This window comes from Camelus bactrianus, chromosome X (assembly GCF_048773025.1).
Source record: "Camelus bactrianus isolate YW-2024 breed Bactrian camel chromosome X, ASM4877302v1, whole genome shotgun sequence".
In the NCBI taxonomy this organism is placed as follows: Eukaryota; Metazoa; Chordata; class Mammalia; order Artiodactyla; family Camelidae; genus Camelus; species Camelus bactrianus.
The window spans coordinates 12,419,502-12,431,916 of NC_133575.1; the positions used below are offsets into that span (position 1 = coordinate 12,419,502).

At 36.7% G+C, this 12,415-nt stretch overlaps 1 protein-coding gene across 4 annotated transcripts in view; it reads left to right on the forward strand.

Moving 5' to 3' along the window:
• TXLNG (taxilin gamma) overlaps positions 1 to 12,415 on the forward strand; it is a 46,567-nt gene that overhangs the window by 14,719 nt on the left and 19,433 nt on the right. For all 4 annotated transcript variants that reach the window (XR_006724710.2, XM_010954566.3, XM_074359471.1 and 1 more), the window contains exons 2-3: positions 7,098 to 7,401; positions 9,641 to 9,732. Coding sequence is in view for 3 of the 4 variants with exons in the window: in XM_010954566.3 (XP_010952868.3) it covers positions 7,098 to 7,401; positions 9,641 to 9,732 (396 nt within the window). In the remaining variant the exon portion in view is untranslated. The remainder of the gene's footprint in view (positions 1 to 7,097; positions 7,402 to 9,640; positions 9,733 to 12,415) is intronic.

Below are 12,415 nucleotides of genomic sequence, written 5' to 3' on the forward strand. Positions count from 1 at the left end.
AATTCATCTTGAAACTATTTATTGTTTCATTTTCATTTGAGATTGGAATTTATATAAACATTTCCTCCTCCTCTTGTTTTTCCTCATGATAGGTACTGTATTAGAGAACTCTATTCATCTTGGTATTTAAAAACAACAAGAAACTGTTTTGAAGGTAACTTGTGGTCCCTAACTCAAAAGGTAAAAACAGGTGTGCTCCGTAAGTAAGCCCACTGACCTGCCCCTCCCATTCCCACCCACCCAGTTTATCCTCCATTAATACCATTCTTTGTCTCCTTCCAGAGGTTGTACATAAGCTCCTGCTCATAAACTTACACGGCACCCCCCTCCCCATTGAACCCCCCCAATCATGGCCTGCAGTATAGTACATACTCCAGCGTAGTTTGTTTTTTTGCTTTTCAGCCTATCCTTACAGGTCAGTAATTACACAATGACCTTATTTTTTTAACAGATGCTACAGTACTCCATTGTATAGATGTAGACAGATGATCTATCCAGTCCACTATTAATTGTCATTTAGGGTATTTCTGATTTTTTTGTCACTACAAATAATGCTGCATAAATATCTCTTATGTATATCACTTTACAGATGTAATGGTTTCTCTGTAGGAAAAATTATAAGAAATTAATTTGTTGGGTCAAAGCATATGTGGCATGATGATTTTTTTCCAACATTTTATTATGAAAAACTTCAAACATACAATAAAGTTGAAAGAATTTGATACTGAACATCTTATTGCCACCACCTAGTTTCTATCATTGACAGTTCTTTCTTTTTTTTAATTGAAGTATAGTTGATTTATAATGTTGTGTTACTTTCTGGTGTACAGCGTAATGATTCAGTTATACATACATATATATTCTTTTTCATAATAGGTTATTACAGGAGAGTGAATATAGTTCCCTGTGCTATACAGTAGATCCTTGTTGTTTATCTATTTTATATATAATAGTGTGTATCCACTAATCCCAAACTCCTAATGTATCCCTTCCTGCCCTTCCCCTTTGGTATCCATAAATTTGTTTCCTATGCATTGACAGTTTCTTATACTTGCTTTTTTACTTATCTATCCATCCCTTCACCCATGAAGCCATGTTAAATATGTACATGCTGAGTTTTTAACAATTGCGTGCAGCTCTGGAACCCAAACCCTCATCAAGATACAGAGCATTCCCATGGACCCCAGAATGTTACCTTGTCCCCTTCCCAGACAATCCTCACCCTGAATTGGAGTCTTTAGTGGTTAAACTAATTATCCCCCGACCAGGAGTGCTTGAGAGTACCTCACACCCTCTTCCACACTGTGTTGTCAAAGTTTTTGATGTGAAAAATGGTATCTGATAGTTTTAAGTTGGATTTCTGTTACTGTGAGTAAAGTTAATCATATGTTGATAAGCTATTTGTGTTTCCTTTTCTGTGAAGCCTTGCTTCATGATGGCCCATTTTTGTTGGGTTGTAGGTCATAGTCTTCTTTATTTGAGTATCCATTTATGTTACATAAAAGATTAATTTTTATCTATGACTGTGCTTAGAGTTTTTAGTAAAAATTAGGCATGTTCTGTGATGCTTCCAGTGTTGTTAGTGCGGGTAGTTTTCTTTTTGAGTTCTTTTAAATTCCAGGAGTAATAAAAATTCACTGTAGTAAAACTAGAAAATACAATGAAGCAAAAAAAAGGACCACCCATAATTACACCATTTAGAAATAACCATTATTAATATCTAGATGTATTTTCTCCTAACACTTTGTGTGAGTATGTGTATATACATATGTGCGTACATATACACACATGTGTATGTATAAAATAGATGATGCATACTATTTTGTAATTTCTTTTAAAATATAATATTTTGGGAGCATCTCTCCCAATTATTCAACAGACTTCTGTAAGATGGCCGGGTCAGGACAAGGATGTTTGTATGGCAAAGGGTAGTCTTGAAGCACTACATTGTCATTAAGAACATGAACTTAGCAGCTAGACTGACAGTTCAATTTTTTGCCCTGCAGTTTTCTAACTGTGTCCTTAGGCTAGATACTTTAGCATGCCACAGTCTGCTCATGTGTAAAATAGAGATAGTATTGGTACTTACCTTGTGACGTTGTGAGGATTAAATTAGTTAATATAGGAAAGTGCTTACAGTAGTGCCTGGATGTCGTATTTGCTCTGTGTTAGCTGCTGTTGCTGCTGTTTATATGAGAGATTGTACCCAAACAAAGGCGTCCAGAATGGGTATCAGAGAGGGCAGAGTAGGAAGTTGTATTGGCCACATGATACAGAATTCTCTGCTAAAGGAGATGAAGGTTGAGAAATCATTTACAACTTAAAGTTGTTGGCCCTAAGAATTTGTTTCATATTGAATGGTCCAGTACAGAGTCTCAAGTAGGGAAAATTAGGGCCTGCTATTTCAAGAGTATTTGTAGACTAGGGTTGGAATCAGGCCCAGCTGGAACTGGGCTTATTCATAAACAAGAAGATTTTGTAGAGCCAGTATAAGTCTTTCATTAGCAAATGTGAAAAGTACATCAAAATTAATTGCACAGGAGAGAAGGGAAATGTAATACTGTCTTCTTCCTCATGATAAAATAATAATGGTAGTTTTCTCAAACTTGTGGTAATGCTTAACTTGTTTTCAGCCATTCTGGCCCCTTGTGTTTTCCATCAGTTGACACTCGAGGACCTTTTATGCATAATCTGTCACTATCTGGGAGGATGTACCTACCATATGGGTGATAATGTAATACGTGTGATAGAAGCTTAGAGGTGAAAGGAGTGTCTGGGAAGAAAAAAGAAGTAGTAGTAACTAAAAATAGAGAGTGATGAAATAACATTAGAAGTATACTTTGTGGTAAAAAATACACCAATTAAAAGACAAAAAAAAACTATAGTATGAGATGTGATGGTTGTGCACTACACAGATTAATTTAATATCCTGATTTATACTCAGTGCCACCAGCTATTATTTTGAGTTAAGTGAACAATGTGACCTTTCTAAACTGTCTTTTTTCTATGTAGTTATTATTGATTACATACAGCTTTAATCTGAAAGAGTAACTTTTAGTTAAGTTTCCTATGACATTTTGAAATAGGTGACTATACTGTGCCTTTTCTCCAAAACTGAGAGAATGAAGAACAGTAATGAGAAAAAATATTTGCAAATCATTTATCTGGTAAGGGGCTTGTACCTCGTACATATAAAGAACTCTTACATCTCAATAATAACATAACAACCCAATTTAAAAGTGGGCAAAGGATCTGAATAAACATTTCTCCAGTGGGGAGGGTATAGCTCAAGTGGTAGAGTGCATGCTTAGCATGCAGAAGGTCCTGGGTTCAATCCCCAGTATGTCCTCCAAAAATAAACAAACCTAATTCACCCTCACCAAAGTAATTAATGCAATAATAAATAAAATTTTTTAAAAATTAAAAAATAAAAACTTCTCCAGAGGAGATATACAAATGGTCTGTAAGCACATGAAAAGATTCTCAACATCACTAGTCATTAGATGAGATCCCTTCACAGCAGCTGTGATGGCTGTAATCAAAAGGACACATAACAAGTGTTGATAAGGATGTGGAGAAATTGGAACCGTCACACACTGCTGGTGGGAATGTAGAATGGTGTGGTTACTTAGAAAAATGGTGTGGCGGGTCCTCAGAATAAACATAAGGTGACCATATGACCCAGCAGTTCTCTCCTAGGCATGTACCCTGGCAAAAAGTAAACATATGTCCCCAGAAAGACTTGTACATTAATGTTCATAATAAATTTTTATAATGTTCATAACAAAATTATTATTATTATTTTTGATTTTGCATTCATGAATTTTATATTTTAAAATGAGACAAAAATAGGTAAATTTTAAAAACACTATAATAAAATTGAAGGACTTAGACTAATTGATTCTAACACTTAAAATGTGCAATAACTAAGCTTAACAAAATTATTTATAATAACCAAAGTTGGAAATAATCCAAATATCTATTAATTAATGAATGGATAAATAAAATGTGGTATATCCATGCAATGGAATATTATTTGGCAATAAAAAGACATTAAGTACTGATACATGCTACTGCATGGATGAACCTTGAAATCATTATGCAGGATGTTCAGAGTAACCACATCTTAGAGACAGAAAGTACATGAGTTGCCTAGGGCTGGGAGGATTAGGGATTTATAGCTTAAAAGGGTACTGGCTTTCATTTCGAGGTGACTAAAGTGTTGTACAGTTGATTGTGAGGATGGTTGCACAACTTTGTGAATACACTGAAAACCAGAGAATTGTATGGTATGTGAATTATATCTCAAAAGATGTTATGAAAAATCACCAATAGAACTGGAAAACTGGAAATTAACCAATTCCAATCTCAGGTAGCTTTCTTACTAAAATTGATCTTGGGAGAGACCTCAGCTTTTCCTTAGTGAAAATTATTTATGCTTCCCCTTCCAACAAATTGCTTGCTCATTAGACTTTTGATGTGGCTTGACACCATGTTTTCTGGTATTATGTGAGCTTTATTATCATTCTGCTTCTGAGAAATTCTGTTACGTGTTAGAGATAAGCAATCTTCCATTTTAATTATCTTTTAACAGACTTCCATCAGTATTTAAAGCCAGCGTTGTGGTTTTGTAGCCCTGTTCTTAGGCTAATGGTTTTCAGGGAATAGGTTTAAAAATTATCTTTTAGAAATTGGGGAAGATGGTATTAATAGTACTTGGAGTTTTTTTCTCCGTTTTCTCTGTATTGCTTTTGTGTAAAGGGTTTCTGTTAACATTATCCATGCCCAACGAGGATGTGACAGTTTAATATTTGATATAAAATAGATGTGGAACTAGTAGTTATATCTATAATACAGTGTTAAAATGATCATTTTGCATTTGGTATGATATTAATAGTTCTGTAATATGTTATTTGGGCATATTAATGGCTTTAAGAAGTTTCTGCAGTAATGAAATTTAACAAAAGACGTTTCCTAAAACCTTGTTATGAAATTTTTGTAGACCTAATACCTCTGGATTACATTTGAGAGACGCTGCTCTATGGAATGCATTACATATGGAAGAGAATTTTTAAATTTTCGGAAAGAATTTAAGAGTGAAACATCAAACCGTAATTCTAAACCCATTTCTCCTTAATGCATTGTTTTTTTTAAGAAATGAAAATATTACATGTACATTATTTTTAAAACGTCTTGAAAAGCAGCACATCTCTAATCTCTCTCCCCAGAGAAAAATATTTCTGGTTCAGTTCTTCATAACTCTTCATATAAATTGCAGCTTTAAAAATAAACCTTATCAAAGTAAAATACATATTCAGAAAAGTATACAAACCATAAAGGTTTAGGCTTAATGAATTTTCACAAAGTGAACATCTTTGTTACCCCATCCAGGTTAAGAACTATGGAATATTACCAAGCCCCCTAGAGGACCCTTCCCCTCAAAGTAAACACTGTCTTGATTTCTACTACTATCAATTAGCTTTGCCCATTTTTGAACTTTATATGTAAATGGTTTCCTGCATTATGCATTCTTCTGGCAGCTTCCTGACAGCATTCTCTGAGACTCATCTGTGACGCTGCCTCTAGTCCATTCTCAGTGCTGGATGGCATGAACATACTATGGTGTACCCATTCTTCTGTTGAGAGAAATTTGGGTTGATTTTGTTTGGGGGCAATTACAAATAGTGCTGCTTTAAACATTCTTGGCCTTTGGCTGCACACCCGTACCTACTCGGGTAAAATCCTAGGAGTAGAATTAACTGGGTTGGAAGGTGTCCATATTGCGAAAGAGTTTTTAAAAGTGGCTGCACCAGTTTGTTCTTCCAAAAGTGCAGTACTTGATTTATCAGCATTAGATGTACAAGATAAGGATTTAGTTCTCTTAACCTCTCCATTACCTGCTACTTGGATACTTCAGATTATTTTCAGTTCTTCAGTTGAACAACTTGAAGTAATAAGTCTCTGTTCTCCTATTAACTTTGTAAAATAGCTTTTGTCCACTTGTGATAAGAGAAAGGTATTAGCCACCTCCCCTTCAGTTGTATTATTCAAAAAAGGAAGAGGCCCTCTTTCATACAGAGAGAAAATGTACAGAATTTAAATTTGCTCCCCATCATATGGCCAAGTAGTGTTAACAAGGGGGAAAACACCCCCTCAAATGAATGGGTTAATGATATGGTAGAAGAGAAAGTAAAGTTAAATTACTGATTCGAGAATAAAATACTAGAATGAAGCTGTCTCTCCCATGCCTACTTTCTATATTTGTTAGGGCAGTGAGAGCTGCTTAAAATACAAATCTCAAAATGTCTGTGGCTTAACGTGAGAGAAATTAATTTTCTTAGTCATCTAAGAGTCCAGTGTGAGTGGTAGAAGGGCAGCTTTCCTTCTATGTGTATGTGAGATTTAGGGCTCAGGCTGCTTTCCTCCTGTGGCTCTGCCAGTTCTTAGATGCTCGGAGACCTTTGCATCCAGCCAGAGTGAAGACCAGATGGTGGAGAAAGAATGTGTGCTTTAAAGAATAAAAGTTTCATTACCCAAGAGAAGGTCACCACTTCAGCTCACATTTTATCAGCCGGAACTTGACGTGGGAGTCCCACGATGTCGTCCGGTGGTACCAGCTCCATGGGATATTGGAGGAACATGGGTTTCTGCTAGACAGCTTGGGAGCCAGCTCTGCCATCCCATCTCCCTGAGGATGAGACTAGAATGATTAATGTTCATTAGGGTAATTTTGTGCCTTTTAAGATGCTAATTATTTTAAGTGGTGAATTTTTATAGGGAAATAAGTTTATTTTTTATTGGCCAGGCACTAACACAACTTGATACTTTTTTTTTTTTGAAATAAGTTTAGGTGTATAACTAAATGGCATTTCTTTCTTCCTTTGGTACTGCTTAGTTGTGTGATTTGTTTTAACTTTAATTTTCTTCTTCTTTACAGTTAGGTCACCTCTCAGTGAAACTTAGAGACCCGCATGTTTACATAGATTTTACAAACTAAGAAAAAAAGTTGTCAACCTATGGTGTGCGATTGATTGTGAAGATTGATTACATTTGACTTAACCCCCTTTCCATCTATTTTCTCCTCCCTTTCCCTCTAGTTTGTGATTGGCACAATGGAAGAAGCTGGAATGTGCGGGCTAGGGGTGAAGGCAGATATGTTGCGTAACTCTCAGTCAAATGATATTCTTCAACATCAGGATGCAAACTGCGGTGGCACAAGTAACAAACACTCATTAGAAGAGGATGTGAGCAGTGACTTTCTAACAAAGAGCAGGAGTTTGGTGAGCCCAGCGTACTGCACACAGGAGGCAAGGGAGGAAATTCCCGGGCAAGAGGCTCGAACAGACCCCCCCGATGGTCGGCAGGATTCAGAGTGCAACAGGAACAAAGAGAAAACCTTAGGTAACAACCTCTGCTCAGGGGTTGGACGTTTCACACCTTGCTCATTTGACTTGTCTTTTCTGCAGCACACGTGATTATAAAATGGCCAGTGTTGAGGGAGATGTTGTCCAGCTACTACATGTGTTGTCCTCAGTGGGGCAGTTGGCCTGTCTGTTGCAGTGAAGAGCGGGGGGCCAGGGTAGCAGCGCAGAAAGCGATTTCTTTCTCAGTAATCAAGAATTGGCTTTCTTGAAAAAATCTGGGGTCAAAGTGACAGAAGTAGTATCTGACTTGCCTTGTTTGCATCTTTAATGTAGTCTGACCAAAATTTACTGTGAAAACTATGTATCATTCCATTTTGAAACTAGTCACAAAACTTTAGAGACGACATGTTATCTATAGTGCAGAAAGTGGGTTAAGACTGGTTTTCAAGGGTATGTTTTCTTTGTCCTGCTCTGTTGGAGATTTAGGACTAAGAATGTGATATGTTAAATCTCATTATGAAATCTGAATTCCCCTTTTATTTTAAGCTTATGTTTGCCTCTAAGTTTTTTATACTTATTATATCTAAGGTTAACAGTGCTTAATTTGTTTGGTTTTCTGTATGCTGAGTTGGAATGATCCTTCTTATTAAATCCATTTTCTGTCAACTTGGAAAACTTAAACATTCATAGAAATATGAAAAATAATTTTAATTCCTTACAAACAAGACAGATTTCTTCAAAATTACCAGCCCCAATTAAATGTGTAAAAGCAGATGGAGTCTTAAAAAGTTACAAATAATGTTTCCATGTGAGCCAGCAGTTCCACATCTCATTATGTACTCAGAGAGGTTGAAAACGTGTCCACAAGTGCCTGGGGCAGCATTGTTCATGGTAGCCAAAAAAGTCGAAACAATGCAGTTACCCATCAGGTGATGAATGGATAAACAAGATGTGGTTGGTCTGTACAATGGAATATTATTCAGCCATGAAAAGGAGTGAAGTAATGAGTCATAGTAGGTGAACCTTGAAAATATTATGCAAAGTGAAATAAACCAGACACAAAAGGCCATAAATTAGGTAATTCCACTTCATACGAAGTGTTCAGAATTGGCAAATCCATGGAAGCAGCAAGTAGAATAGTGGTTGCCAGGAGCCTGGAGCAGGGAGCAGGGTGACTGTTCACGGGTATGGAGTTTCTTTTTGAGGTGATGAAAATGTTTTGAAATTAGACAGTGGTAATAGTTGTATAACTTTGTGAATATACTTACTTAATTATACACTTTAAGGGTGAATTTTATGGTAGTGAATTATATTTCAGAAGAAACTAAGTAGCGTGTGAGTTTAAAAATCTTCATAATAATTGCAGGTCATATTACAGTTATTTTTAATCATATCATGTTTAGTCATCTCTTTTAAAATTCTTACTGGTCTTGGGCTGAATGAGAAGCTTTGTTACTAAAGTTTTCTCTGGATAGAAAAGGATTCTATTTTGAAGTCAGCCTGCTGATTTTCCTCATAGCAGTCTGTACACCATATACTAAAGTCATTTTAATGTATGTATTTGTAATGAAGTATCCTTCATAAAGAGTGAACATTTAAAACAGTAAAAATGGTACCTACCACCTCGCTTAAGAAGTAAAACATTATTGTCACTTATTTTGAAACACCATTTGTCCCTTCCTATTCCAGCCACCTGCTTCTCCCTGCCAGAGTCCTTAAAATACTTTCCCCAAGGGAAGAGCCATTTTGACATCCTCCCCCCAACACTAAATTGGTTAACAGGCAGAATATGCCTACTCAGTCATCAGAAGTTATTTAAATTGCTCAAAGGAAAAGATATGTGTCACAAGTGGTTGTGTGTGTCTTAGATAGGCAGAGGGTACCAACTGAAACTCCCTTTGAATTTCCTTCTATATTCGTACTTGGTCAGGAGGAAGCTTTTAAAAATATTCTGCCCTTTGTAACTTGCCCTTGTCTTAACTTAGATATCAGTAGTTAAGCAAGGGAGTTTTTAAGCTTTCAGCAAGAGTTTTTTTTACAAATAGCTCGACAGTGTTAGTGACTGAAGAAATTTGGAGTTGGGGGTGGGGAGGAAGGGGTGCCTGCTGATCCAGATTTTAAAAATAGCTTTCTTAATTTAGCTAGTAAATGTCTTTATTTCTAGTTATAGGCGCAAATTATTTTACTGTGGATATCAGAACACAGAAGTGAAGCATTTACAGATTAGATTTGATCTTTCTTCTTCCGGACTTATTTCTTATTTTGTTAATCATCAGGAAAAGAAGTTTTATTATTGATGCAAGCCCTAAACACCCTTTCAACTCCAGAAGAGAAGCTGGCAGCTCTCTGTAAGAAATATGCTGATCTTGTGAGTATTAAATCAAGGGAGTGAGGTCCATATAAAATAGAGCTAAATGTGTATGTGCTTGATAAGCTTTTTAAAATATGATTTTGATATAGCTTTTTTTTAATTAAAAAAATTTTTTTGATGGGGGGACGTAATTAGGTTTATTTATTTACTTATTTTAGTGGAAGGACTGGGGATTGAACCCAGGACCTCGTGCATGCTAAGCATGCACTCTATCACTGAGCTATACCATCCCCCCAATATAGCTTTAAATGTAAAATTATATTTTACTCCAGAATTGAAGAGGAGAATCTGATTTCTTGGGGCTTTTTGTTGCTTATATGACTTCATTTTATAAGGTGATCTATATAGAGAGCATTATAATGCTAAGATACGGCATAGATTTTCTAAAACTCAGTCTTAGACTATTTCTCACTCAGCCTTTTCATTCCTATGTTGTATCTTTAGATGCCAGTCAGTTGGAGTGTGGTGGTTCCTGTATTTAAATTTTCCCAAGGGAATTCTAGAGATAAAGGCTCTAACCATTGTGATTGAAGTTGTGAGTTCGATGAAATAGTTTACTAAAACAATACTGTGTCTTGGGAAATACTGATTTAGCATTTGCCATGTGTCAGGCATTCCTTTTTCCATCTTCCAAAGAAATTGACCTCATTTGTTCCAGACCTGTGTTATTTCAAGTAGCGTTAATTCTGTTTTTAAAATTAGGAAAGCAGTTGTCCGTATGGAAACACTGCCATCCTATTTAAGTAGAAGAATGGGAAAGTCATAGGACCCTTTGAAGTAAGGGTTGTGGGAAACTTTTAGAATAAGTGGTTCTAATATGCTAAATCAATGTCTTTTGTGAAATACTTAGGTGAATTATCATGGACAGTTTTTATGCATTGTCATCTGTTGTTGAAGCTGTTATTCCATGTCATAAGCACTAGCTTTTTTGTCAGTGACCAGCTTTGAAAATGAATTGTTTTATTTATTATTCGAAGAATTACAGTTCCTTCCCCTCAGTTTATAAAGGGGTCCATGTAGACCCCCACTTGGCTGGCATTCAGCAGTCTGGCACCTTCCATTCAGAGCTACAGGAAATCCTGTGCATCAGTGAAAACGGCCTAGGACAGTCACAAACACAAAGATGGCAAAAAACACAACGAGGTCAGATTGCTGGCTTGGGAAAGGAACTCTTCCATTGGCCGTGGAAGAGAGTTCCTATTGGTTTCATCCACATGAGGAGAATCATGTGAGAAGTGGTGGGAGAAGAAGAACAAAACTAAAAAGGAAAAAGGAAAAAATGGAGAAAAGAGTAAAAGAAAAAAGTAGTGTAGGGGGTGAGCTACTTGACCCAGTGTTGTGACCATAGCAGGCAGTGTTGTGACACATGGATGAGGAGAAGGGGCGGGTAGTCGCCTTGGGCAGACATTCTTAGACACACAGATACTGGAACTTCTGTTCAAGGGCACATTGTGATTCACTGGGTCTGGGTTGGGGCCTGAGAGTCTGCATTTTAACAAGCTCTCAGGTCAGGCTGGTGGTGATGCTGTCAGCCCTTGGATCACACGCCAAGTAGCAAGGGTCTAGGGTGTTTTGTTGGTGTGGGGGGTGGGTATGGTTATTTTTCAGCACCAGTAGTAATTGCTACATTCATTTTATAAGATGTGACACATTGAAGACTTGCTTAGTGAGTATCATCTCTTCAATTTAGATTTGTGCTGAACATGTGGAGGATGAAATAGTTACTGTTTCAGAAAATGTTATAAGCCTTCTTTCTTGAAACCACACTCATTTCTTTTAAAAGGTAGAGTATATAGGTTACATAGCAGTGAGGCCATCAGGGTAATAGCCTTTTCCCAAGGATTATTCAGAAAACTTCCCTTTTGCCGTCACTGCTCTGTCTGTTTTGTGACAGCATCATCTGACATCACTGTGCTTGTGGCTCAGACACATAGAAAAGTCCTGTAGAGCGGGTGGAGTGGTGCCTGCGCTGCAGTCAGGATGGTCCACTCGGGGGTCTTGTGGCTGCCACATTTGCCATATGGCATGGGTTTATGGCGCATTTCACTTGCTAAGTGTGGGTACCATTAGGCCTGTAAAATGGTCCTTAAGCACGTTATGGTGCTGTTCTTTCCCATTCCTTAGTTTGTGTAGATTAGTATAGTATAATAATAAACTTTGATATCTGATTGGGTAAGTGTATCCTTCTCATTTCATCACAAGTATCTTTGTTATTCATTCCTCTTTACTCTCTATAAAATTTTAGATTCAACTTATTAATTCCATGGGGAAAAAACACCCCTTGGGGATTTTGAAGAGCATTTTATGGAATCTGTGGTTGCATTTAGGGGAGAATTACCAATAGAGCTTAAAAAGTGAATATCCTAATGGAAAAATGAAATTAGATTCTTAGACACCATGCACAATGACTAATTCCAAATGGATTAAGAACCTAAGTGAAATTTTAGATATCATTTAGATTTGTCTAAGTATAGTAACAGGTGACTATTTTTCCAAACTTCGATTAAGAGAAGGATTTCTTACAACACAAAAAGCATTATCAGAAAAGATTGCAGACATTGGCTATGTTGAAGTTAAGACTTTCTGTTCGTCGAAAGACACTTTAGAAGGAAGTGAGAAGACACGTTACAAACTGGGGAAACCATATTTCCAACAAATAATAACCAACAAAAGGTTTAGT